The 26,011-nt window shown below is 39.0% G+C and overlaps 2 protein-coding genes across 9 annotated transcripts in view; one reads left to right on the top strand and one right to left on the bottom strand.

Annotated features, from left to right (window-relative positions):
• Positions 1-2,896: 2,896 nt before the first annotated feature.
• FANCF (FA complementation group F) lies at positions 2,897-4,171 on the bottom strand. Its single transcript, XM_006046442.4, has one exon. The coding sequence runs from the start codon at positions 4,169-4,171 to the stop codon at positions 3,092-3,094; it is 1,080 nt and encodes a 359-aa protein (XP_006046504.2). The 3' UTR covers positions 2,897-3,091.
• Positions 4,105-26,011, top strand: part of GAS2 (growth arrest specific 2) — a 176,214-nt gene continuing 154,307 nt past the window's right edge. For 6 of the 8 annotated variants that reach the window (XM_044943461.2, XM_044943455.2, XM_044943463.2 and 3 more), the window contains exon 1: positions 4,128-4,525. The gene's annotated coding sequence lies outside the window, so the exon portion shown is untranslated. Of the gene's footprint in view, positions 4,526-26,011 lie in introns of all 8 variants that reach the window. The other 2 variants (XM_044943460.2, XM_044943457.2) reach the window with 2 other exon arrangements.

Raw genomic sequence — 26,011 nt, 5'->3', positions numbered from 1 at the left:
ACTTTGTATACTATATGACAGCATACAAATGCAAAGCCTTATTTACTCAAATATTACACATTTTACACTCAAAGTCAAATATTACACATTTTCCATTAGAATCAGAACCTAAGTAAGTAGCCAGCTCTTAGACAACAGCATTTAGATTTAAAAATTTTAATATACTTAATAAATATACAGCCAGCCTGAGGGAAGTTCTAACAGAGCATTGATATTTGTCCTCCATAATAGTAACAAAAAACAACATACATATGCAGTCATTTTATCTGCTGTTTCATAAGTATCCTGAATTCATTTATTCAATTTCCCATTCCTTCCTTTCACTTTCTTCCTAGATATATCTGGAGTGATAATAAAATTCCTATATCAGTATCATCTTTTTAAGTCCTTAACTTTAAGTTCAACTTTGTTTGTTCAACATTCAGAAAACTAAGATCATGGTATCCAGTTCCATCACTTCAAGGCAAATAGATGGGGAAACAATGGAAACAGTGACAGACTTTATTTTTTTGGACTCCAAAATCACTGCAGATGGTGACTGCAGCCATGAAATTAAAAGACGCTTACTCCTTGGAAGAAAAGCTATGACCAACCTAGACAGCATACTAAAAAGTAGAGACATTACTTTGCTGACAAAGGCTTGTCTAGTCAAAGCTATGGTTTTTCCAGTAGTCATGTGTGGATGTGAGAGTTGGACTATAAAGAAAGTTGAGCACCAAAGAATTAATGCTTCTGAACTGTGGTGTTGAAGAAAACTCTTGAGAGTCCCTTGGACTGCAAGGAGATCCAACCAGTCAATCCTAAAGGAAATCAATCCTGAATATTTATTGTAAGGACTGATGCTACAAGCTGAAACATCAATACTTTGGCCACCTGATGCGAAGACCTGACTCCTTGGAAAAGACCCTGGTGCTGGGAAAGATTGAAGGCAGGAGGAGAAGGGGACGACAGAGGATGAGATGGTTGGATGGCATCACTGACTCTACTGACATGAGTTTGAGTAAGCTCCCAGAGTTGGTGATGGACAGGGAAGCCTGACATGCTGCAGTCCATGGGGTCCCAGAGTTAGACATGACTGAACAACTGAACTTTGTTTGAAAATAAGATGAAGAATAGAAATTAAAGGGAATTCCCTGGATGCCCAGTAATAAGGACTCAGGGCTCTCACTGCCCTGCTGAAGTTCGATCCCTGGTCTGGGAACTAAGATCCCGCAAGCCATGCCAGGCACTGTTCTAGGCTCTAGGTGGGGGGAAATAACAGATTAGCTTCTACTTTCATGTTGCTTATTTTCTGTGTGCTTGGGTATTGTAGTTAATTTTCTTTAGCCTATATCTATATTTATAACAATACAATCTTGATGTGAAGACTAAATATGGTTACCTATGTAATGAACATAGCATGGAGACTAAAAATAAAAATAGATTTAAAATTTTTCTTTACTTTAGTCTATAACCATTTTTATCATTTTATCTTAAATAAAAGTGCAATGTAGCAGCAGAAATAGGGAAATAAGTTTACAAAGTCTCACTCTTTAAAACTAAATTTTATGGTTATGAGTCAATATTACAAATTGTGTGAATAGAACTCTTCACTGAGTTGTTTCCTGAAAAAAGACCTTCAGGTAATGAACAGAAGGAATTGTCTTTACTGTTGTATCATGGCAAATTAAATCTAAAATATGGCCTACATGGATTAGAGCTAGAAAAGTGAATCAAATTGCAGGAAATACAAACTTGTTTAGTGTTAACACAGGATTATCTATCTGGGAAAGTGTACTTGCTAGTGGGACAGTACTTTCTTCCAGATTTCACTACAGAACAAAAAAATTCTATATTATACAAATTTTTTTGCTCAAATCAACTTGCTGATTTTTTACATTTCCTGAAGAATCTTGCAACCAACTAACCTGGATACGGAAGAAAACATCTTGAACAGGAAGTAGTATCCCCCCTAATAAAAACGAATACATTATTCTTAAATTTGGTGATTGGGAATCACTCTGCCAGGTGTGGAGCATCTGGGTAAACTCACAAAATTAGGTTCCTACATATACTAAACAAATATTCTAAACTGCCCCCATAGGGCAATCACCAAGGGAAAAGAGCGAGAACTTTATTTTTATACTCAACACTTAACATAAGGAAATTCTAACACCAAGGTTGTGATGTATTAACCTCAATGGCAGAAGCAGTACTAATTTAGAAGTCTGTTTTGATTCTTTGGCTATCAAATCCAGAGGCATAGATTTGCATTTTCTATGCTTTAAAAACTTTTTTCCTTGTCTTTAAGGCAATGCTTTAAATAATTGGTCTTTCAATTTGCAGAAATGAAAAACAAAATTTCTGAATAACACATGTTCCAACTGCCAATGCAGGAAAATGTAGGTTTGATCCCTGGGTCGGGAAGATCCCCTCTGGTAGGAAGTGGTAACCTACTCCAGTATTCTTGCCTGGAAAATTCCATGGTCAGAGAAGCCTGGAAGGGGGTCCCAAAGAGACAGAGGCAACTGAGCACGCAGGCACACAAGGCTGGTTAACTTATTAGAATGTCAGGTTAACAAGGCCAAAATCCAGGGTTTAAAGTCCAACTGGGCCAGTTGGCTTTCCAAACCATTTCTGACAACACATGTTGTTGGTTAAAGAAATCTCTTCACTTCTGAGGACTTAAAAAAAACAACAACAAAAAACCTACAAAATTAAGGCATTAATAATGTAAAAACAGTGTCTTGTTGGTCACTGGAAAAGTACTTTTTCTGGGACAAGCATATATATTTTCAGGATTATTAGAAATGCACGTTTTAAACACTATTGTTAATTCTATGGTTTTAGGTAGGATACTTGCAATGTTACCTCCTCTATCCAGAAAATCCATGGCACTACAAGGCAGTTAGTTTACATATTTGTAATTAAGTTACAATTACTTTATTATATATTAGGACCTAAAATAATATTTTGGACACATGAAAGTACAGATGTGGTGAGAAAACAGGAATTTTAATTTTGTAAACCATACATTCGAGTAATCAGTAACACAATGTTGCCCACAGAGAACTGGGGCCTGGGCTGAAAACTTCTCTTCCCCAGTGCAATATCATACACGACTCTCAAGAGCTAACAACAGGTCTGTCCAGATGCTAAGACCAGGGACTTCGAAATCTCCATCTTGAGCCTTATAGGACTTCAGGGCAGTTAGAACTTCATCTTTCAGAGGCGGAGGGGCCTGACAGAGGCTTTGAAACCTGCTGAACAGCTCCTCCCAGGGCACATCCTGGGGCTCAGTTCCAATCCAAAGGCCTTTCGGAAGGTCATAGTGCAGTTGGCGACCCCAGTTTGTGAGCAGACCCAGGTAGACAGGGGACAGCTCTGGATGGCGCCCCGCCACGGAAGTTAAAAGCTCGGCTGGGAGGTTGCGGCAAAAGGCAACCACGATATCTGATTTCCCCAGAAGCCAACGAAGCAGTTCTTGACGCTCGTCTCCCGGTGTTTTGGGGCTGCCTACTCCCAATTCCTCTTCTTGGAGCCGGGGGGATGCCTGCGGCAGCAGCAGCGCGGCCGCCACCACCTTCAGGAAGTTGTTCTGGGGCAGGCGCTCCCACAGGCGGCTGAGAAGCTTGCCAGGACCCTCAGCTTCGGCTTCCCCCACCTCCTGGAGACGCCTCAGAAGCAGCTCCGCCTGCGTCTTCATCACTGAGTCCTTCTGAAGGACCGGGTTCTCTCTGTAGGCGTGGGAGCGCAGCAAGTGGGCAGCGGCCCGGCAGCGGGCGAAGCGGGCCAGGCTGCCCTGGAGCGCCTCCTCCTCGGCTTCCGGAATGCCGGCGCCGGGAAAGAGCTGCTGGAGCAGGCAGTGAAAGGAAGCATCCCCGAGGGCCGGGTTCGCCAGCAGTCGCAGAGACAGCAGCTGGTCACAGTGCCCCAAGGCCTGAAAGTTCGCCAAGTTCGGGGCTGGAGCGGGCCCAGAGTCACCCTCCTGCTTCCACTGGTTTTGCAGTCGCTGCTCCAGAGCTTTGCGAATACGAGCATGGCGGCCAAAGCGCCTGTGGATGTGGCGCAGGTAGCCAGCCCACTGTAAAGCCCTGCGAACGGTTGCGGGGTCCCAAGTGCTGACGTGGGTTGTGCGGGAGACAGCCAGAACCTCAGAGAAACGATCCAATTGCTCCAGGAGTGAGTCCATGGGGCGCTGCAGGGCCTTACTTCCGTCTTCACCGTGGCGACGGAGACTCTGCGTGCTGATTGGTGCGTCGGCCAAATGATACGCCTCTCTGCAATGCTATTGGGTAAAATGCCTGTCAATCTCACAGCGGCCTTATCCCGGGTACCTGGAATCCGGGAAATTTAAGCCTGAGCAAAGGCCTGTATTTCACCATGGATGTTGAGAGGATTTTTAAGCAAGGAAGATTGAATGAAGGGCTAGGACTGGAGAATTACCGGATCCACGTGGGAGATGCTGCTGCTGCTATTTACGGAGGTCTCCGTGCTTCCTTTCGCTTTAGAAAAAAATCTCTAGTAGAAATTTCCTGAGTTTTGCGTGAGTAAAACTGTGTTAAGGTTTATCATAATTGGGGAAAGCCAGAGACGTGCTGTTACATACAAGAAAATGTTATTAAATGAAAATTTAAGTTCATTTCAGTTTAGTAAAAAGGTACTGACTCAAATAATGCCAGACACTATGCTAAAGCCTGGGCCTTGACCTTACCTTTCATTATTAGAACTTGAATTCTAGGTTAAGTGAAACTTAAAGATTAACACTTTCTTAAAATGTTAAAGGAATTTAAAATTTTATTTCAAAGTTTCACTGTTGTTTTTGTTTTTGTAATTTCCAAGGCAGAATAGCTAAATTGACTCTTACTTCACCCAACTTATTGAACTAAGTGGCATTTAACTGTGGGAGTTAAGCATTTATAAACAAGCATCAGAAAAAGAGGCTTTCACAAAAAGCCTACCTCATATGATCCTGGTGAGGATTAAAAAAAATGATAAATGTGAAATGCCATCTTTAGTATTTTGGCGGTCTTTTAGTATCCATTCTATCATTACCCTTACTCTCTTTGCATAATAAAGATGAAGTTTTGAGTACTGATTGAAGCTCACAGTGGAGGGGTAGGCCGCATTGAGCCAATTGTGTTAATCCAGCCCTCTCTTAATTTAGTAATTAATTTAGGAAACCCAGTCTTAAGCGGACCAATGTTTAGTGGTTCCTGAGGACAGAAATTTGTTCAGAAATGGCCAGGTGAATCAATTCTAATCAGTGAGGCCTATATGATTACTTTACTCTTCAGAGTTGGTAGATCATGAACATTGACCAATATGAAGTGATAGTTGTATTGGATAATGCAGCTGTATACAAGCTGGGTATCAAGCATGCTTAAGAAATTGTTTCTTCCTCTTGATGCTGTTGAATATTTATATGAAGCCTAAAGCTACCAGATCCATCTCTTCCCTGAACCAATAGAATTTCAGAATCACAAGGAATACATTGGATTAAGACAACTCTCAAATTAACCCTGTTTAAGATTATAACACTATATATTCCCATTTCTTTGGCCAGTTTTATTTTCTGTTGCTTTCAACTAAATATACCGAAGTAATACCAGCTCTTCAGAACACTGGTGTATGGGGCATATAAACACTCTCTGAACACTGCTATTATTGTTAATGTTATATAAGCCTCCGAGTGAATATCTTCTCATGTCTGCTCCAAATTCTGTTCCTCCCTAATATAAAAGAGCAACCACCAACACTCTATGGTCAAAGGTGGAAAAAATTTTAGCGAAGAAACACACAGCTTGATATTGCCGTATTTACTGTTGGTCCTGAGAGATTTCTGATGCATTCTTTTCCTATGGACTATTAAGACTTGAAAAATCAAGTTGTGCCATGCTCTAGGGTAGGTTTCATATTTTTAGTTATTTTAAGATATGCATTACGTCAGAAATTATAGGACACTATGGAACTGGGGGACCAGTGAAAACATAGGATTCTGATGCCCCTTTGTATTACTCTGAACAATATTATATTCACATATTGACACTTATTTCAGTCCTCTGCTTGTGGAAATAATGTTTTTTATAGGAACAAGCAGACCTGGACTCTACATCTTCAGGCAGAGCAGACTTAGAGGGTTTTTTTCTCTCATTCTGGAATCAGTTTCATGGAAGGAAAGTGCTTTGGCATTTTGCAATCACTCTGAGGGCAAATACTATGGGCAGTGGTTACACCTGATCCTAAATCAGTTACTTGACTCAAGACTGAGTTTTGAGTAGGTCTCTATATTCTGTAGTAGCAACAATAAATAACAAGCTGACACAACTTTTGAAGACAGATTTCTTATGGAAACTTTACAAACATACTTGGCACTTTTTGTGACAATGCAAACTCTTTTTCTCAGAGGTGATTATATGTCTTAGTGGGAGTTATTTATATAAAATCAAAAATTTCTTTGTTTTACTTGCTTCCCTTTCAAAGGGGGAAAGTCATCAAATGAATTTTAATGGACAGAGGACATTAGATGTGTACAGGGTAATTTGACAATGAAGTCCAGGAACCAATGGCTTTATCTTGCATCCTATGTTCCTATACCTAGACTCTGATCAGATTGTAGAATATCGTACCAAATCTCAAAAATATTACATTTATATATCTTATGAAAAAAAAACAATGTTGATCTTTTTACTCTTTGGAATTGTTTTCAGAAAGGTAACTAACTATAACTAAGCGAGTGTTTTTCTGGATCTTAAACTTTTCGATCAGTGTACGGTGGGAAGGTTTACAATTGTATGTCAGAAACATTGATCTTCTTTGGCCTTGGGGAGTCGGAGTGGAGTTTGGGAGACTGGAGTTATTGCTTAGATCATGAGAGATCTGATAATCCACTCTTCAGTTCTTTGGACGTGGTCTGCCAGCTGGGCATCTATTCAATGACTAGAGAGAGTGCACATCGCAGCCCATCAAGAAGTTAACAGTGGAGTTCTAAATGTCCAGAGAGACAGGGCAAACACTTGTGAGTTCAGAGGAAGGTGTTGGAGGAAGGATTAGAAGGTGAGATCTGTGGGCATGGATCTAGATGGTGGCCCTAAATCTCTGTTTTCACAAATTTGAGACACTTGCAGTGGATATGATTTTAAGTGGCCTCAAAGCTAGCAGCATAAGGACTGCCCTGACAATGCATGTTTATTCTGAAATTTAGAACTTGATTAAAACTTTGGGACACCTGACTTGAAGTTTTTTTTGGACTTGACATTCACTTCCATCATTATAGTAATGTTTAACATATTCACAACATTTATTGCCTTTATAAGGAAAGGAAAAAAAGATCTTTTCTTTAAATACAACCACATTCCATATAAATTTTAAAAAGCTATAAAAATGGTTTTACCTATTTCATCAACAACATTTCTAGTCAGCTGTCTTAAGAATAAGAAGAGAACTTTGTTAAGGTCTTGTTCAGGAATTGTGACTGACCCTTTCAAGCATCAAAACCAAGACTAAAAAAATATGAAAGAAAGCATGATTAATTTTCCTATGTGAAAATTTTAGTCTTAAATATTGTTAGGAAGTTTTGTATAAACTTAATATGTAGAATCATCTCTATTTAAAATATCATATAAAGAGAATGCAAAAAGAATTTTTTTCACCAAGCCTTTTGTATGTAGATCTTTCTCAACTTATGGTGGGATTGTCTCATTAAACCAGTCATAAGCTTAAAAATATCTTAAGGCCATCCCCAAGAAAAAGAAATGCAAAAAGGCAAAATGGTTGTTTGAAGAGGCCTTACAAATAACCGAGAAAAAAGAGAAGCAAAAGGCAAAGGAGAAAAGGAAAAGTATACCCATCTGAATGCAGGGTTCCAAAGAATAGCAAGGAGAAATAAGAAAGCCTTCCTCAGTGATCAGTGTAAAGAAATAGAGGAAAACAATAGAATGGGAAAGACTAGAGATCTCTTCAAGAAACTTAGAGATACTAAGGGAACATTTCATGCAAAGATGGGCACAATAAAGGACAGAAATGGTATGGACCTAACAGAAGCAGAAGATACTAAGAATAGGTGGCAAGAATACACAGAAGAACTATACAAAAAAGATCTTAATGACCCAGATAACTGTGATGGTGTAATCACTCACCTAGAGCCAGACATCCTGGAGTGTGAAGTCGAGTGGGCCTTAGGAAGCATCACTACAAACAAAGCTAGTGGAGGTGATGGAATTCCAGTTGAGCTATTTCAAATCCTAAATGATGATGCTGTGAAAGTGCTGCACTCAATATGTCAGTGAATTTGGAAAACTGCGTTTAATACTCCTAACCTGCCAAACACTATAGCTTATCCTCACCTACCTTAAATGTGCTCAGAACACTTACAGTAGCCTACAGTTGAACAAAATCATGTAACACAAAGCCTCTTTTATAATAAAATGTCAGGTATCTCATGACATTTATTGAGCACTATATATAAAAAAAGAAAACATAATGGTTTTATGGGTACAGAGTGACTGTCAGAGTATTGATGGTTGACCCTCGTGATTGCATGGCTGACTGGGAGCTGTCACTCACTGCAGCTGCCCAGCATCAGGCGATGGAATCAGACCACATAGCTGTAGCCTGCAAAAAGATCAAAATTCAAAGTATGAGTCTACTGAATGCATATCACTTTTGCACCATTGTAAAGTTGAAAATTCTTAAGTGAAACCCTTGTAAACTGAGGACTGTTTGTATGCATACGAAATTCGCTTTGGTTGACTGATATGTGCCATAACACACAAAGATTTTGGATAGCACTGCTCCAATATAGGCTTTCTAACACAATTAGCTAAGGAAAGGGGGCAAAATAAAGACTACTGCAATTCAAATTAGCTTGCCTTAAATTTTCTGCAAATAAGCCAGGAAGAAAATTGGTTGATTAGATATTTTCCTTTTGCCTTTCCCATATTTCCCTAGCCATGTTCTTTTCTTTTCCCTGTTCTGTGCAGAGAACTGGCATGATCCTTTCTGAAACTGTCAGCCTTGTCCCCCTGGCCCTCTGGCTTGCTGCTGAGTTGACCAATGAGAGACATTGACCATCAGAAAAAGGCAAGGGATGTAGCTTTTTTCTTTCTTTGCTCTCTGCTAAGGGCTCAGGATTCTGGTTCTTTCATTTACATTTCCTTGAGGCCTCCCTTAGCTTCTGATACATTCTAGTATTCCATGCAGCCCCAGGGACTTCCTGCTGTTGCTAATCCCTGGATGCTCTAACAGATCTTGTTGATTTCCTTAACTCTGACCTTGCTTCTGCTCTGTTAAATTACCTTCAGAATCCCTGCTGACTGTGCTGGTTTCCTGCCAAGGTCTTGACTGATACAGTCATCTGTGTTTTCAACCATTCTCATAATTAATATAAGTCTGTGAGTCATAATATTATCAATCAGTGTGTGTTTAGGGAATGATGACTAGTCTACTGCAGTGATTCCCAAATACCTGTCAGTTGCCAGACACTCCTGCCAATCTATGACAAAGTCATCATTATTATAGTGATATATGAAAAATATCTAGATGACAGAACAAGGTGAAGTGTTTTCATAAGTATGCTAAATTTAAGTGAAGGGAAAAAGTATTTCTTAATAAAGTTGATGTCTTAAGGCAATTTTGTGTTTTCTTTATTTGAAAAAAAAATTAAAGTTTGCAGTTATTTTCTTAAACATCTACTTTAGAAAGTTTATATGTGTTTATAGGTATCCATTTGTAGATATATGCATATATCTATGGGCTTCCCTGGTGACTCAGTAGTAAAGAATCTGCCTGCAGTGCTGAAGCTGCAGGAGATGTGGGTTTGATCCCTGGGGCATGAAGATCTGGAGGATTGCATGGCAACCCACACCAGTATTCTTGCCTGGAGAATCCCATGGACAGAGGAGCCTGGCAGTCTACAGTCCATTGGATCTCAAAGAGTCAGATATGATTGAAACAACTTAGCATACATCCATATATCTATAGCTAGATAAAAGATAGATAGATTGTAAGCCTGTGAAATCTATAATTCTGAAAGTCTCCTGTCTGATGTGTGGAAAATGGAGGGTTTGCAGATGGACCCAGATTGTGAAGAACTTGGAATACTACAATAAGGAATAGGGTCTGTTCAATTGGCATTCAGATTCTGTTGACAAGTTTTAGAGCACAAGAATGACAATCATATCTGTTATAAAGCAACATGGAGAATTGGTTGTAGCCAGCTGGCACAAACGACTATAAATGGAGGTCCACTAGAGATACATTGCAGTAGTTCAGGTGTACAAAATGACAGTTTCACTAAGGAAGTAGCAGAGGAAACATTTAAGAAGGGGTGGGGAGTGAGTGGTGCTCAGACTTGAAAATTCCTTCTGAAGAAGAATCATTAGATCTTAATGGAGGGAAGAATCAAAATTACTCTGCATATTCAAGTGATTGAGTGAAATCCCTTTACCATTGGAATGGAATGTGAATTGGTATTGATTTCAACTAAAGCCTATACATGGAAAAGAAGGGAAAAAAGAGTGAATCACGGCTCAGTGGAAACTCATATGAATTTGTTTTTTAATCTCAGATTGCTGTCTTTCCTCACACCTTCAGGATCCCCTGGGTTAGCGAATTAGGTAATAGAGTATTTTATTAGTGATTAGTGAATACTATGGTAACTCCAGAGGATATCTTGGTTGCATGAGAGTAATGAAAAATATGGATTGAATTATTCAAAAGGCAGAATTTAAACAAGAATTTCTCCCCTTCCTTAAATAATCTCTCATCCAATTCCTAGAATCTTAACATTTAACTTAATATCTCTTGGATTGCTAATATTCAGAAAGAAAGGAAATAATCCCACTGGAAGAAACTCATCTGACTTATCATTATTCTATTTTTTCCACTGCTTGGACACCCTATTGGAAAATATCGGTATCTAAGGGCCAATGGTGAGATTCATATTAACAAAAACTGATTCTATATAGTTTTAACATTATATGTCAATACACAGATTGTGCACCATCCTCTGTATGTGTGTTTATGTGTGTATTTGCATAGAAGTAATTCCTAAGAATTGCATAGAAGATGTAATTCCTAAGAAGATACTTGAACTAAATAATTGAACTAAATTTATTTTTAAGATTTAATTTTTCTTTTACAACTGGTAATTTTTTCCCCTAATGTTTAAACCAGAAAGATAAAATATGAATCTGATTCTCTCTTTACCTTTGAGTTAAAATTTTGATTTCATGGAGGAGAACTGTAATAATGTCTAGGTGCCTTTATTTTTATCCTACAGTTATCAGTGTATTGCTATATAGGTACCTGCCAGGAAGGCCTTTTTTTTTTTTTCCTGGTTCAATAACTTTTTGTGTCTGTTGTTCCCATTTTCAAGTCTCCAAAACTTTTATGTGAATTCTTTCAGCACATTTTTTTCATTATTTCCCAGCCTTCTTTTTTTCTGGATGGCTGAAGTTTCCAGACATATAACCAGAAATGTCCTAAGAGAATTAATATATAAAAAAGAAAGCTAAGAAAAATAGGCCTTTTAGTACATGCAAATACACACCTCATTTTATACTTTCTTTAAAAAGGTAGTAAATGAATTGATCTTCATAATTAATATTCTCTCACTGGGTAGCAAATATGGTGGAAAAGTAATCAAGAAACTTTTTAATACCTTCCAGACTTAATCTAAGTTCTTAGATTGAGCTAGTCTGCTAATATCATTAGTGTCAAGGAGTATTTTACCCACAGGTTCCTAGCATTTCAAAACAAACTGGCTGAAGTAAGACAAATAAGTGATTAAAACAAAATTCACAATGTCACAGAGACATTTTATGGGTATGTAAAAATTCTTTCTGGTAATGCTTTTATCATTTAGTTACCAGATTTTAAGCATAAAGAAAGGCTTTAAAGGGAATATTCCCCTGGATTTGATGAAGCACTCCACTTAAGGGGCAAAAAGAATGTTTAAAGCAAAAGTGCCATAGTTAATATTTCTTTTCCCTTTTTTCTTTTGAGTGGATTAACGAATGGTGTTTTCTAGCAGTTTGCCTATCCCTATTTAAACAGATCCATTGGGTAAAACTCCCTATTTTTGGTTATCTTAGAATATGGTGTATCTTCACTTTTCCCCTACTTTTAGTAATTCTTGTATTCATATGTTTTTTTGATGCTGGACGTAGAGGAGGGAATGTATACAACCGAACATCATCTCTGTTACCAGGATGTTGGTAAAAGTCGGATCCTTTAGAAGACATTTCAGTATTCCATGGCTAATTCAGCATGTTAGAACACGCCAGAAGTTCAGGCAAAATTTACAGAGGATTCTAAAGCAGAAAGTGGAAGGTAGTAAAAATAATAAAGACAAGATTTAAAAAATAATATATATACACACATAAATATATATATGTAGTAGATTAAACTTGACTGTGTAATAGGAAGTATTGAGAAAATTTTCAGAGATACATTTTCCTAAATAATAATTAAAATATGATAAAGTTAGGGATGGCAAGCAACAATATAATTTAAGCAAATAAAGAATGCCAAACCTTATAGTAAGAAAAAAAGATGTTAGTAAATATTATGATTTTTAAAGCATAACATTCTTAGGAGAAAAACAGTTTGGTGTTCTTATCCTTCAGGCAACCAGAGTATCAGTTAATATCTGCAATTCTGTATAACAAGAAATGATTAACGTGAACATTATGTTCTTCTCCGGCTCTCTGATGTGATGATTTTACTTAGTTTGTTTACAGATTTTAATGAAAAGGGTGGGGGAGCTTAATTTAACAGGATGACTGAATACCTCTAACTGTGTGCTTTAAGATCCATTTACCTTTTATTGCCTGTAATGGCTGCCAAATTTCCCCTTTTTCTTCTCTACTTTTTAGAGCCCAAAGGACACTAAATCTAGCACTAAACTTCTAACAGTCCAAGTATTTTCTATTTTAAATCTATGCATTCCTGCCTTTTATAATCTCATTAGGTATATAGTTGAGGAACATAAACTATGAATACTAATCTGATACCCAGATGATAAAACATTGGAAGAATGGCCAGCACAGCATTAAAAGAAATAGGCAATTGAACTGCCAAAAGAAAATTCTATTTTGAGAAAAGTAGAGTATTTGGAAACAGAGTCATAAGACATTTGACTACGCTAAATTGTTTTTCTATGGCATCTCTTTTAGACAATAACCCCGAAATCAAAAAGCCTGCTTTATGCTCTACCCATGGTAAGTGGCTTAGTTAAGTAGTATTTGTACACTGCCAAGTTTGCTTTCTTATGCTAAAATTTCCTTCCTTCTTTTTGTCTTCCTTCTTTCTTTTTGACTTTTTTTTTTTCCATTTCTGCTCTCATTTGTTTCCATAGATGGTTAGAAGACTCACCAGCTGTGTTTAATACTAAGCACTCAGTGAAAGGGTGCTAATATTTTAAGTAGTATAGGAGCTCAAAAGGTTTTCCTAAGTGGTGTGCTGTGGTAAAGAATCTGCCTGACAGTGCAGGAGATGCAAGAGATGGGTTAGATCCATGAGTTGGGAAGATCCCATTGAGTAGGAAACAGTCCATGGGGTGACAAAGAGTCAGACATGACTGACAGCATAGCATAGCACATGAGCTCAAAAATAGTTAGAAACCTATGCAGGCTTTATTTTATAATGTTTCCTTTAAAATACACCTTACCTCTAATTTTACTAAACTAGCCTGTTTCTGTGCGTGTGTGCTAAGTTGTGTCATTCGTGTCCGACTCTGTGTGACCCTGTGGACAATAGCCTGCCAGGCTTCTCTGCCCATGGGAATTATCTAGGCAAGAATACTGGAGTGGGTTGCCATGCCTTCCTCCAGGGGATCTTCTCGACCCAGGGATTGAACCCATGTCTCTTATGTCTCCTGCATTGGCAGGTGGGTTCTTTACCACTAGCACCACCTGGGAATCCCCAGCCTTATTTCTAGCCCAGCACAGTCTTGTTCTTTCGTTTCTCAACTACTGTGGCTAGTGTTTCTTGCGTCTGGAATCATTGTCTTCTCTTCTGCTTCACATGAAACACTTCCTTTTATGCTCCAAAACCCAAACCAAATCCTCCCTCTTTTATGAGCCTTTCCAGGTAGTTCCAGCTGAAAGTAATCTGTTTCACTTCCAGATTCTTTTAACATTTGTAGTTGGATTGTTAATTTGTCATTTACCATTTACTGTCTTTCAGTAGAAGTTAGGTTTGTTTTATGATCCAAATGTTTAATGACATGAACCAACTGGATCCATCTCCATGCTGGTTGTATTGCGACCACCCGGATTGAATTCAGTAGTCATTCACTGTGCAGGTCCCTCTCCCACAAAAAGGGCAAGAATACATAGGCCAGTTACATTTTCAAGTGGATTTGTGCATCTCTGCTCCAGCTTAAACTTTTTGAATGAGATAAGTGTCTTTACTGGTATTTTTAATGTCCACAGTACTTTCTGTAGTACCTTACAGGACAGAGGAATGCAAGGTGATGGGGTGGGAGAAATATGTACTTTCTATGATGGTTAGACTTCTTTTCATTAGACTTTGAGCTCCTATAAAGTAGGGGCTAAGTTTTATACCTTTGGTTCCTAACATAACCACTGATACATGGTGTTCAGTAAGTGTCAAGTTCAACAAAGTTGGATTCAGGGATTAACACCTGGGATTAATCCTTTTTTTGCTTTTACATTTACCTCAGGTAAGGGGTCGCACAGAGTCAGACACGACTGAAGCGACTTAGCCGCAGCAGCAGCAGCAGGCAAGTTACTTCAACTTTTGAGTCCATTCATTCACAAACAGGAGATGATAATATTTGTCACAAAGTTGTTTTAACTCAATACAATCATGTTTGCAGGGCACCTAGAACAGCTACTCAATACAATTGATACTAGAGAGTTCTCTTTCTTATTGAAATACTATATCTTTGTGACCCCATGGATTGTAGCCCACCAGGCTTCTCTGTCCATGGGATTCTCCAGGCAAGAATGCTGGAATGGGTTGCCATTCTCTTCTCCAGAAGAATCTTCCCGACCCAGAGATCGAACCCAGGTCTCCTGAATTGCAAGCATATTCTTTACCATCTTAGCCACCAGGAAAGCCCCATATATATTCATATATATATGAATTGGTAGACAGAGGAATGAAAAGGATATTCTACCCATCAGGACTGGCAAAACAAAAAAAATGAGGCAAGCAAAATCCTTTTGGGAAACAGTTTATTCATTTTTTTCAACTAATATTTTTTTAAACCTGTGCTATGTGCCAAATTATGCCCTCGGGTTAAAATAATGAATATAATAGAATCTGTTAATGATGTGACCGACAAGGGATGATGTGACCAAAATTTACAAACAGCTCAAGAGACTTAGTATAATCAAAACAAAAAACCGAGTCAAAATAGAACCTGCATCAGCAAGACCCAGTCTAAGAGAGAAGAAAATTTCAAATAACCAATTGTTTTTGCATGGACTTAACATTTTCAGTTTTTATGGATATATACAAAAGAGTGAAATTGCTGGATCATATGGCTACTCTATATTTAATTTTTGAGGTACTGACAAACCACTTTTCCAAAGTGGTTGTACCATTTTACAGCAATTGCATCAACAATATATGAAGATTCCTTTTCTCCACATCCTCTGCAGCACTTGTTATTATTCTTCTTTTTGATTATAGCCAACCTAATGGGTGTGAAGTAGTATCTCACTGAGACTGATTTACATTTTCCTAATCATGTTAAGCAGTACTTTTGTGATTGGCCATTTGTATATCATCTTTGGTGAAATGTCTATTCAAATTCTTTTCCTGGTTGTTAAATGTTGTTTTTTCTGTTGTTGTTGTAAAAAACATGTAACTTAAATTTTACCATTTTAACCATTTTCACATGCTAAGTATTTTACACACTTTCATCAGCCTTTTTGGAGAAGGAAATGGCAACGCACTCCAGTATTCTTGCCTGGAGAATTCCATGGACAGAGGAGCCTGGCAGGGTACGGTCATTGGGCTCTCAAAGAGTCGAACATGACGGAGGACTGTCACTCACTGAGTTAGGATTAAGATACTAGGTATGGCAGTTTTAAACATGGCCTGGAAATATTTGATGGTCTTCCATCCAAATATTTAAAGGATAAACTTGTGGCCAGTTTGACTAATAATGTATGATAGAAAGGATGCCATGTGACTCCTGGGGCTAGATCCTGAAAGGCCATGCATCTTCTTTCTGGTTCTCTTTGCCTGCCTGCTCTCAGGACATTCCTCTAACGGCATTCCCTCTGGGAATCTGACCATCATGCTATATAGAAGGCCAGTTTGCAAGGAGAACCCTTCATTCATTTAACCCCAGGCACCAGATATGAGAGTGCCAAAGCCTACAGATTGTTCCAATCCTTAACTGTTTGAGTTTTCCTACTGTTGCATTGTTAGTCGCTCAGTCATGTCTGACTCTTTGTGACCCCCATGGACTGTAGCCTGGCTCTGTCCGTGGAATTCTCCAGCCTAGAGTACTGGAGTGGGTGGCCGTTTCCTCTTTCAGCTGTTGCCAGGAGAAAGCCAATTCTGACTCCATGTTGGAAACTGTTTCTTTGACTTGCTTTTCTTTATAACTAATGGCTTGTCTAAAGGACCCTGCCCTTCTGCTTGACTGTAAACTAAACTTGACTGTAAAACTAAAGTGCTTTTGTCCAGCTTTTCTTCCCCACTGCCTCTCCCTCTCTGTTCTGCCTTTTGACGTTAGTTCCTCGTTCCTTCTTTCTCTCTGATCTCTGTGGGACAGAGATGAGCCATCTAGGCAGAGCTCTGTCTAATATTTTCCGTAGAATTCATTAGCAAAATTATATGGTAGTTATTCTACATCAGTAAATGTGGGGTGGTTTGTTATACAACAGTTGTAACTGGAGCCTTAGATGATACCCAGGTGAAGGTGCTTAAGTCAAAACCTGGCTGAACACTGTGAGGTCTGTGGTGAGCCAAGGACGAAAGAGCAGGTAAAACCAAGGAGGATCTTGGAAAGCAGGAATGGAAAACCCAGACCCTTATCGTCCTTCCCTCCCCCATGTTGTAACTATTAATGGAACAGTATAACCTGTCTCCCCTCCTATCCCTTAGGGAGAAGGTATTTGCCCTACTTTTCCCCCACCCAGCACATGTGGCTCATCTAATCAAGAAATGACCCGCAAGACCCCATCCCACTCCTTGTACCCTGGGTATAAAAGTGGACTAAGGACCTCTGTTCAATGTCAGTTCTCCCTTGAGCTGGCCCGCTGTTCTAACAGCCTCTCCTATTCTAATAAACTTTATTTCCCTCTCATTCTGTCTCATGTCTGGAAATTCTTTTCCAACCCGTGCCTGGACCATGACAAGGTCATTATCACTTAATGGTCCAATAATATTTTAAACCCCTCTACTTGAAATTATTTAAGTGGTTTTCTTTCTAAGTAAGCGTAAAATAACCTGTAAGAATGCGTAGATCAAAGTGATGAGAAGTAATTAATATAATTTTTACTTATTTTTTTTTCCTGCTAAAGCAGATTCCTTCTCAATGTGAAGTGCATTCCTCAATCTTTATATTATGAAACAAAAGAACAGACCATAAAGAGTTATGGTCAATGGAGAGTTTTATAACTCTTTCTAGTGGTTAGAAAACGGAAGTTTTCATCAGAGGGAAAAAATGTAGCTGTGTGATGTTTACCTCTGAATTAATAACCAAATCTGTTAGAAAATTAATTGAATTGAAACTTGAGTTACGCTATTAAGAGACCATCTAAAATCTGGGACTTCCTTGGTGGTCCAGTGGTTAAGACTATACCTTTCAATGCAGAGGGTGTGGCTTTGATCCCCGGATGGGGAGCTAAGATGCCACATGCCTTGTCCCTCCCCCCCAAAAAAACAACTTAAAACAGAAACAATATTGTAACAAAGTCAATACAAAACCTTTAAAAATGGTCCACATCAAAAAAAAAAAAAAAATCACTATCAGAGCCTCATCTGCATTACTACCCTCTATCATCTGAATCCCCAGCCTCCCCAGACTGCCTCTCATTCCCTGAAGACTGTATATACTTCCACACCTCCATGCATGGATTCAATTCCTCTACCTTATCCTCTAAGTGAAGTGAAGTCGCTCAGTCGTGTCCGACTCTTTGCGACCCCATGGACTGTAGGCTACCAGGTTCCACCGTCCATGGGATTTTCCAGGCAAGAATACTGGAGTGGTTGCCATTTCCTTCTCCAACGTTATCCTCTAGGGGCACCCTTATTACAACTACACTTACCCTGATTCCAGAGACAATGCTGATCTTGCTTCTGTTTGCTCTTCTCTAGAATCTGCCTTCGGAGAAGGCAATGGCACCCCACTCCAGTACTCTTGCCTGGAAAATCCCATGGATGGAGGAGCCTGGAAGGCTGCAGTCCATGGGGTCACTAGGAGTCGGACACCACTGAGCGACTTCACTTTCACTTTTCACTTTCATGCATTGGAGAAGGAAATGGCAACCCACTCCAGTGTTCTTGCCTGGAGAATCCCAGGGACCGGGGAGCCTGGTGGGCTGCCGTCTATGGGGTCGCACAGAGTCGGACACGACTGAAGCGACTTAGCAGCAGCAGCAGCAGAATCTGCCTTAACCTAAGTCTTCATTTGTCTGTTTCCTTCACCCAAGGAAAATTCTTCAAGGGAAATAGTTTGTCTGATTCATCTTTGTAGTCCCATAGTACCCAACTTAAGTACTTAATAAAGATTTTCCTAATAGTTAAAAAAGTATATAGGAAACCTTCTGAGATAAGTTTATAATATGGCAAGAAGCATTCCAAAAACATTACTAGAGTCTCCACCCATTCTTTAATTCCAAAATTGAAAGCAAGAATAAAAACAAAAATTACTGTATTTTGTTGAAATTATAAGCTCCCCAAATTGTGGAAATTGGCATTTGTTTTAGAAAAAATGACTGTCTCTATTTACAGAGACATCTGTATAGTTCTCATATATAATTTGGTTCCACTTATAAACTCCGCTTCATTGAAAAAATTAATGTATGTTCTGGCAGGTCTCATAAATGCCGCCTCTGCTGGTTCAGCAAAGAAACCAAACCATAAGATGTAAATCATGTACTTTTTTTGGTACAGAGCCTAGCTGTATTTCCTTACCTTTCATGTCTCTTTAAGACTAACTACTGAAATTAGCAAAATTAGTGCAATACTTAAGACTGAGTATATGAGATTTTATAAATTAATAATTCTGAAGAAGAGTATTATGTAAACATGTCTCTAGTATATCTTTGTACTTCCTGTGCTCCTTGGATCATACTTTCCTCTTGTTTCATAGAAATATTTTTATTTACTAGACGGTAAAAATATCTTTACGAGGTGTTGATCTAGGGTGGCCTCGGCCTGCAGTGCCTTGGAGCGGGCTTGGGTTCCCAGCGGAGATTGGGCTGGGTTGTGGCGGTGAAAGCAAGGGATGGTAGCCATTAGACCAGTGGTCAGTGACAAGGGCTCTGGCCCTTCGGCTTTGCAGGAAAGAATTCCCACAAAGAGGGACAGGAGTGAAGCAAGTGAACTATTTATTAAGAGGGAAAAAGGTACAACACGTGGATAGACACGGGTGGACTCAGGGAGAGAGAGGTCATTGAGTTGCATCCTCCTAGTGGTTTGAATTGCTTTTATGGGGCATTTCTTCTGAATTTCCTTTGGCCAGTCATTCTGATTTTCCCATTTCACAGTCCATATTTGGCACACCTCAGGATCCTCCCACATGTGTGTATGCATCTCTTTAGCCAGGATGGATTTTACCCAAAAGACATACGGGCAGAGAACATCCTTTGACATCACTCCCCTTTGGTCTCTGAGGAGCCTTTCCGTGCACGTGTAGTCTAGGCGTTCTCCTGACTTTGAGAAGAAGAAATGTGTGATCTAGGCAGGGCCCAGCCTTTTCCCTTAATTGTCCTACCAGTCTCGTCATGGAGTTTAGATCCATAAGGAATGAGTCTCCAATTGCTTTACTCTGGCGTGGGTGGGGGTGGCAGTTACTCATCTACCTTCTGTCTCAGTGTCCTATTATCTGAATAAAACTGCGGATCAAATTTGTTCATGAACAAGAAACTAAAATATTTGAAAACAAATTAGAAATTTTTAATTTCAATCCCCATCTATACCTTCTATGAACTATAAAACCGTAGCATATACTAGTTGCTGATGTCTCTTCTGATTCTGGGTTTAGGTTTTTGGGTCTTAAACTTGGCTGTATTTTATGAAACTTCAAGTTTCCCATCATCTTGTGAGTTGCAGCAACACGTCATTAATGAGAAGAGTTGGGTAACTGCCTTCGCTGTTGTTCTTAATTCAGTACATGACAGACAGTAGCACCAATTAAGAAGATCTGCCTTAGGCATAGAACACTGAAAATATTATCTGATGATGCAAAGAAGATTGATGTGGGGGGGGAAAAGGGAGGAAAAAATAAAACAGAGTTGTGTAAAGGAGAAATTGAATGTAAAAAGGGTATTCATATATTGGAGGAAAAAAAGAAACGTGTAAACCACGTAAACTATAAAAAATGACTGGAATTAAAAAAAAAAAACTTAAAAAGCATCTAGAAGTAAATTTTATGCTTTGACAAATCCACAACAAAGGGTAAAACAGTATTAACAAATGAAAACCATCTCCACGCTTTATTCATAAGCCATAAGATGTTATAAGCTAGAGAAAATTGATTTTGGTGGAAATAGGCCAAGGTAGTTCAAGTTACAGTGGATATCATGCAAAGGTATTGCTTATTACTCCCCCACTAATGATCTCTGTCACTATTGTATGTGTGTATATGTGTGCACGTGTGTGTTATAGCACTTTCAAGCTTTAATGCCCGACATCGTCATTTTTATTTTTACCCTAGTAAGGTTTTAATAATCTTTACTCATGTCTTCTCTTTTAGTTTTAACTTTGACAATGTATTCTGAAATAAATTACAGAAATTCATGAGCACAGGGGCTTATGATTGTTGTATTTCTATAGTGAGGAAATAGAGATAGGAGATAGACGGAAGGAACATTTTAAGAGAAAGGACAAGAAAGTAGAAAAAAATCTAGAAATTATTTAAGAGGAGAGTAATTCTAGGAGTGTAGATGTGAAGAAAGGGAAGTAGCGAGGATAAAAACAGAGTTCTCCATCCCTTTTTTCTTGTTTTTGTAAAACGTAAGGATTCTTTTCATGGCAGGACACATCAAAACACCTTGACCCTTGGATAGATGAAAGTCAGAATCCTTTGTTGCAGCTCCAAGCGAGAGAAGGCTGCCAGGCAGAGCCACAGAAGCAGTTTTATCCTGGCACAGGGTACCAGCAAGCTGGAGCTGTAGGGGGCAGCCTCTGTATGGCAAACTGCTGGGCTGAGTTAGTTTTTGCTCCCTGTGAACTGGCTCATTTGAAATCTTTTGTGGACCCCCAGGGTATTGGCGAGGGGATCTCCCGGGTTCTGATTCCTGGCCCCATGAAGATTAGGGCAAGTCCACTGTGGTTCAGAGTATGTGAGCCCAATAAGGGAAGTGGTCAGGGTGCAGACGTAATTGGCTGCTCAGAGGGGAACTGACCAGACTCTCAACCCAGAGCCTGGAAACTGGGTCAAGACAGCATAAAAACAGTCAATTGCAACTATGGTATATTTTCTTGGACCAGAAAGGGAAATGAGCATATCCATGTGTGTGCGTGCTCAGTCACTCAATCATGTCCGACTCTTTGTGACCCCATGGACTGTAGCCTGCCAGGCTCCTGTGTCACGTACACACACACATGCACACAGAGAGAGTAGATTAAATATAAAGAAGGGAAAGAAGAACAGAGAAAGCTGTAGGGAAGGAAAAAGCAGGTTATCTCCTGAATCACAAATTCTTTATGAGCTTATTTTCTTTCTTAACCTCTAGGTCACGACTACTGTTTCTTCACACTCTTTCTTCCCCAAGGCATTGGTTGTCAAATGTAGCAGCCAATTATGTGAGCCTTATACCTTGGTCCATAATCATCCATTATTCCTAAAACATTTTGTGAAGATTTAAAATCACAATGTAGGAATGAACTAGGTCTCCCCAAGAGTTCTAAAACAATTGGTAACTAAACAATTAGAAATGAGAATATTTTTACTTTTGTTCAGCAATTCCCCAGTCTTGTAGGTGAGAGCCTTTATATAATCTGATGTATTTGTGAGGAGGAGGAATAGAAACTGAATACTTGTGTGTATACATAACATTTGCCTTTAAAAGACTCCGTTGTTTTTGATTCACACTCTTACTGGGCTCCACTGACCACACAAGAGCTTCCTTTGAATATCAAATAGCAATATCAAATTTATGCAAAACTAGAAACCTAGTTTCCACCCCACTCAAAACAAGATAAGGCAAAACAAAACAAGATGACTTCTTCCAAAGTCTTTTCCACTTCAATAAACTACAGCATTCCTTACAGAAAAAATTTAGGGGTCCTCATTGTCTGTTTAGCACACTGCCTCGTCATCCATCATTGATAAAATTTAAGTCATAATATAAAATAAAATTCATAGTGGAATATGTCATGCGTGATATATTATAGACTGGGATTTGATGCTCACATAATTCATCTTCATTACAAAATGTTTAAACTGAGAGAAAAGTGTGAAGCAAAGAGAAAAGAAGAACCATTCAAAAGATATCCAGGATTCGATTCCTTACTCTAAGTCCACTGCTAACCTACTCATCCAAGTCACCATTACCTCTCACCTGGATTATTACAATAGATATTAAACCATTTTCCCTGAACTTAATCAAACTCTTCCTGCAGTCTGTTCTCTACCCAGGAGTGAGTGACAGCTTTAAACTGTAAATCTGATCAAGTCACTCTGTTCAAATGCTGAAAGGCGAGTTCTTTACAAGGCCCTATGGGATCTGGACCACTGCCCTCCCCCTAATCTCTCTGACTTTTCCTTCTGCTCACCCTTTACTCATCTCTGCCATAGGAGCCTTTTTGATTTTCTGGAACATTTGATTTGCAGCATTCCCCTGCCTCAGTGACTTTGCATTGGCTATTCCTCTGTCTGCAGTGGTCCTTAGGGAATCTGCACTTAGTGCACTTACTTCCTTTGGGTTTCGGCTCAGATGTCACTTTACCAGTGAGGCCTTCCATGACCACCTATAACATCTGCCATCTCTCAGCAATTTCCATCACGTTTACCCCATACTTTATTTTTCTGCAGAGCCCATCCATTGTCACTTGATATGTTGTATATTAGTTTTATTGGATTATTTGTTTAATTTCTGTCTTACTTTGGGAAAATATAAGTTCTATGCAGTTAGGGACTTTGCCTCAGAAAAAAACAAGGCATGCCTCATTATTTGTTGCTAGCAGAATAAATGATACTTTAAAGGGAAAGATGTTTCAGAAAAAAGATTCTTCTTGATTTTCTATTCAACATATGTAAAGAGATACAGGATATAATATTGATTTTCTATTCAATGTATGTAAAGAGATAAAAATCCCAGTTAATATATGTAAATGAACAGTGGCTACATTTGTTATGTTGGAGAAGGAAATGCAACCTACTCCAGGATACTTGCCTGGAAAATTCCACGGACAGAGGAGTTTGGGGGACTAGAGTTCATGCGACTGTAAAGAGTTGGACAGTGCTGAGCATATCCGCATGTATGCACATTTGTTATATTGCAAGATTAGTTGAATATTTACATTTATTTTGTATTCATTGACATCTTTTGGTGCTTAAACATGTACTGAAAGTATATGTCAGAACTCGTCATTATACTTCATTTCAATTAGAATATAGTGAAATATTGGCTTTCCTCATAGCTCAGTCTATAAAGAATCTGCCTGCAATGCAGGAGACCCGAGTTCAATTCCTGGGTCAGGAAGATCCCCTGGAGAAGGAAATGGCAACCCACTCCAGTATTCTTGCCTGGAGAATCCACGGGCAGAGGAGCCAGCAAGCTGTAGTACATGAGGTCACAAGAGTTGGACATGACTTAGAAACTAAACCACCACAGTGAAATACTACTTTCATTTTGTTTCTTTTTATTTTCAAGCTAATACATGATTATTTTCATCCTAGCATCTTAATTTGCATGGAACATGATGAAATTTAGATTGCTGAGAATCAAGGATTAGAATATTTAAATCAGCACCAATGCTTCTTTCCATCTATTTCCCCTGTGATAGTTAATTTTATGTGTCATTGTGACTGGGTCACAGGGTGCCCTGATATTTAGTCAGACATTATTCTGGTGGCTCTTTGAATGAGATCAACATTTCAATTGGTAGACTTGAGTAAAGAAGATTGTCCTCCCTAATGTGGGTGGGCTTTATCCAATCAGTTGAAGGCATGAATAGAATTAAAAAGCCTGAATCTCCTCAGAGTAAGTGAGAATTTCTCCTACCTGACTGGACTTTGAACTGGAACATTACCCTTTTCCTGCCTTCAGAATCAAATTGAGACCTTGCTCTTCCTGGCTCTTGAAGAAACTGCTGATCTTCACACTGGAACTACATCATTAGCTTTCCTGGGACTCCAGATTTGCCAGCTCACCCTGCAGATCTTGGGATGTCAGCATCCATAATCGTATAAGCCAATTCTATTTAATATGTGTCTTTCAGTCTCTAGGCTATTTAGTCTTTAGGTTGCAGGAGCCAATTAAATAGCTGCCTGCCTAGACTCCCATCTGTCTTCTCCTACAGCTAAATCCAAAAGATGAGATGATTTTGTCTAGAGTTTGAAACCTTCTCTTGACTTTTCTTACTCTGAAGCCTTTTCTCAGTGTCTCCTGCTGTGTTCTTTGTGTGAGTTCTTTCTCATACTGCTATAAGGATTTGGCTTAATTCTATGTGATGTGGAACCTCTAGCTGAGTTAGGATACCTGACAGAAACAGTGTGAGTTAGTTGTTCAGTCGTGTCTGACTCTTTGTGATCCCATGATCTCAGGAGATCACGGGGGAGCCCGCCAGGTTCCTCTGTCCATGGAATTCTCCAGGCAAGAATACTAGAGTGGGTAGCCATTCCCTTTACCAGGGGATCTTCCTGACCCTGGGCTCAAACCCGGGTCACCTGTAATGCAGGCAAATTCTTTACCAACTGAGACACCAGGGAAGCCCAACAGAAACAGTACCCTCTTTTAAAAAATGATTTGACTTTTTTTTTCAGAGTATTTTATTATTACTTTCAAACATTTGAACATAAATTCATTTAATGTGTAGACTCTTCTCCCTCCTTATAAAGAACTAGAAAAGAAAACAAGGATAGAAGGAAGAAAGAAAGAAATGAAAAAAGGAAGGGAGGAAGGAGGGAAATGAACCCAGACCTTCAAACCAGTCAAACTCAGACATGAATCTGACTCCTACCTGTGTGGTTTAATGGCTCATTTTTCCTATTAACCTATGATCTGATCCTGCAACTTCATCTATATAGAAAAAATACACAGAGGAGATAGAAGAATGGATGATTAATGAATGTCAAAATATGGATTTCTAAAGGGTGTATAATGTAATGTCATATTCAGAGAAAGGATACATAAAATTCTCTGATCTTCTCTATTTTTAATGATAACTTCTTTATCCCAGAGAATTCTTTATAATGAGTCAATAAGATGATTTAGTTACTTGATTAATAATAAAATACCTAGCTTTTTTTTCTGAGCTTCTCACGTGACTCAGTGGTAAAGAATCCACCTGCCAATGCAGGAGATTCAGGAGACACAGGTTCAATTCCTGGGTTGGGAAGATACCCTGAAAGAGAAAATGGCAACCTACTCCAATAATCTTGCCTTAAGAATCCCATGGACAGAGGAACCTGGACCTGACAGGCTACAGTCCATAGGGTCACAAAGAGATGGACATGACTGAGGACACAGCCTTAATGTCACACTTGCAATATGTCAGACAGTAAACTAAATATTTTTGGCTTCCCTGGTGGCTCAGTCAGTAAAGAATACAGCTGCATTGCAGGAGACCCAGGTTTGAGGTCTCCTTCAGGAGGAAATGGCAACCCATTCCACTATTCTTGCCTGGGAAATCCCATGGACAGAGGAGC

Source organism: Bubalus bubalis, chromosome 5 (genome assembly GCF_019923935.1).
Source record: "Bubalus bubalis isolate 160015118507 breed Murrah chromosome 5, NDDB_SH_1, whole genome shotgun sequence".
NCBI classification, from domain to species: Eukaryota; Metazoa; Chordata; class Mammalia; order Artiodactyla; family Bovidae; genus Bubalus; species Bubalus bubalis.
Note: the sequence above shows the minus strand (reverse complement) of the source record. Positions and strands in the feature narration are given on the sequence as shown.

Coding starts and splice junctions, on each gene's coding strand:
- FANCF (XM_006046442.4), bottom strand. CDS start 4,171: ATGGACTCACTCCTGGAGCAATTGGATCGTTTCTCTGAGGTTCTGGCT.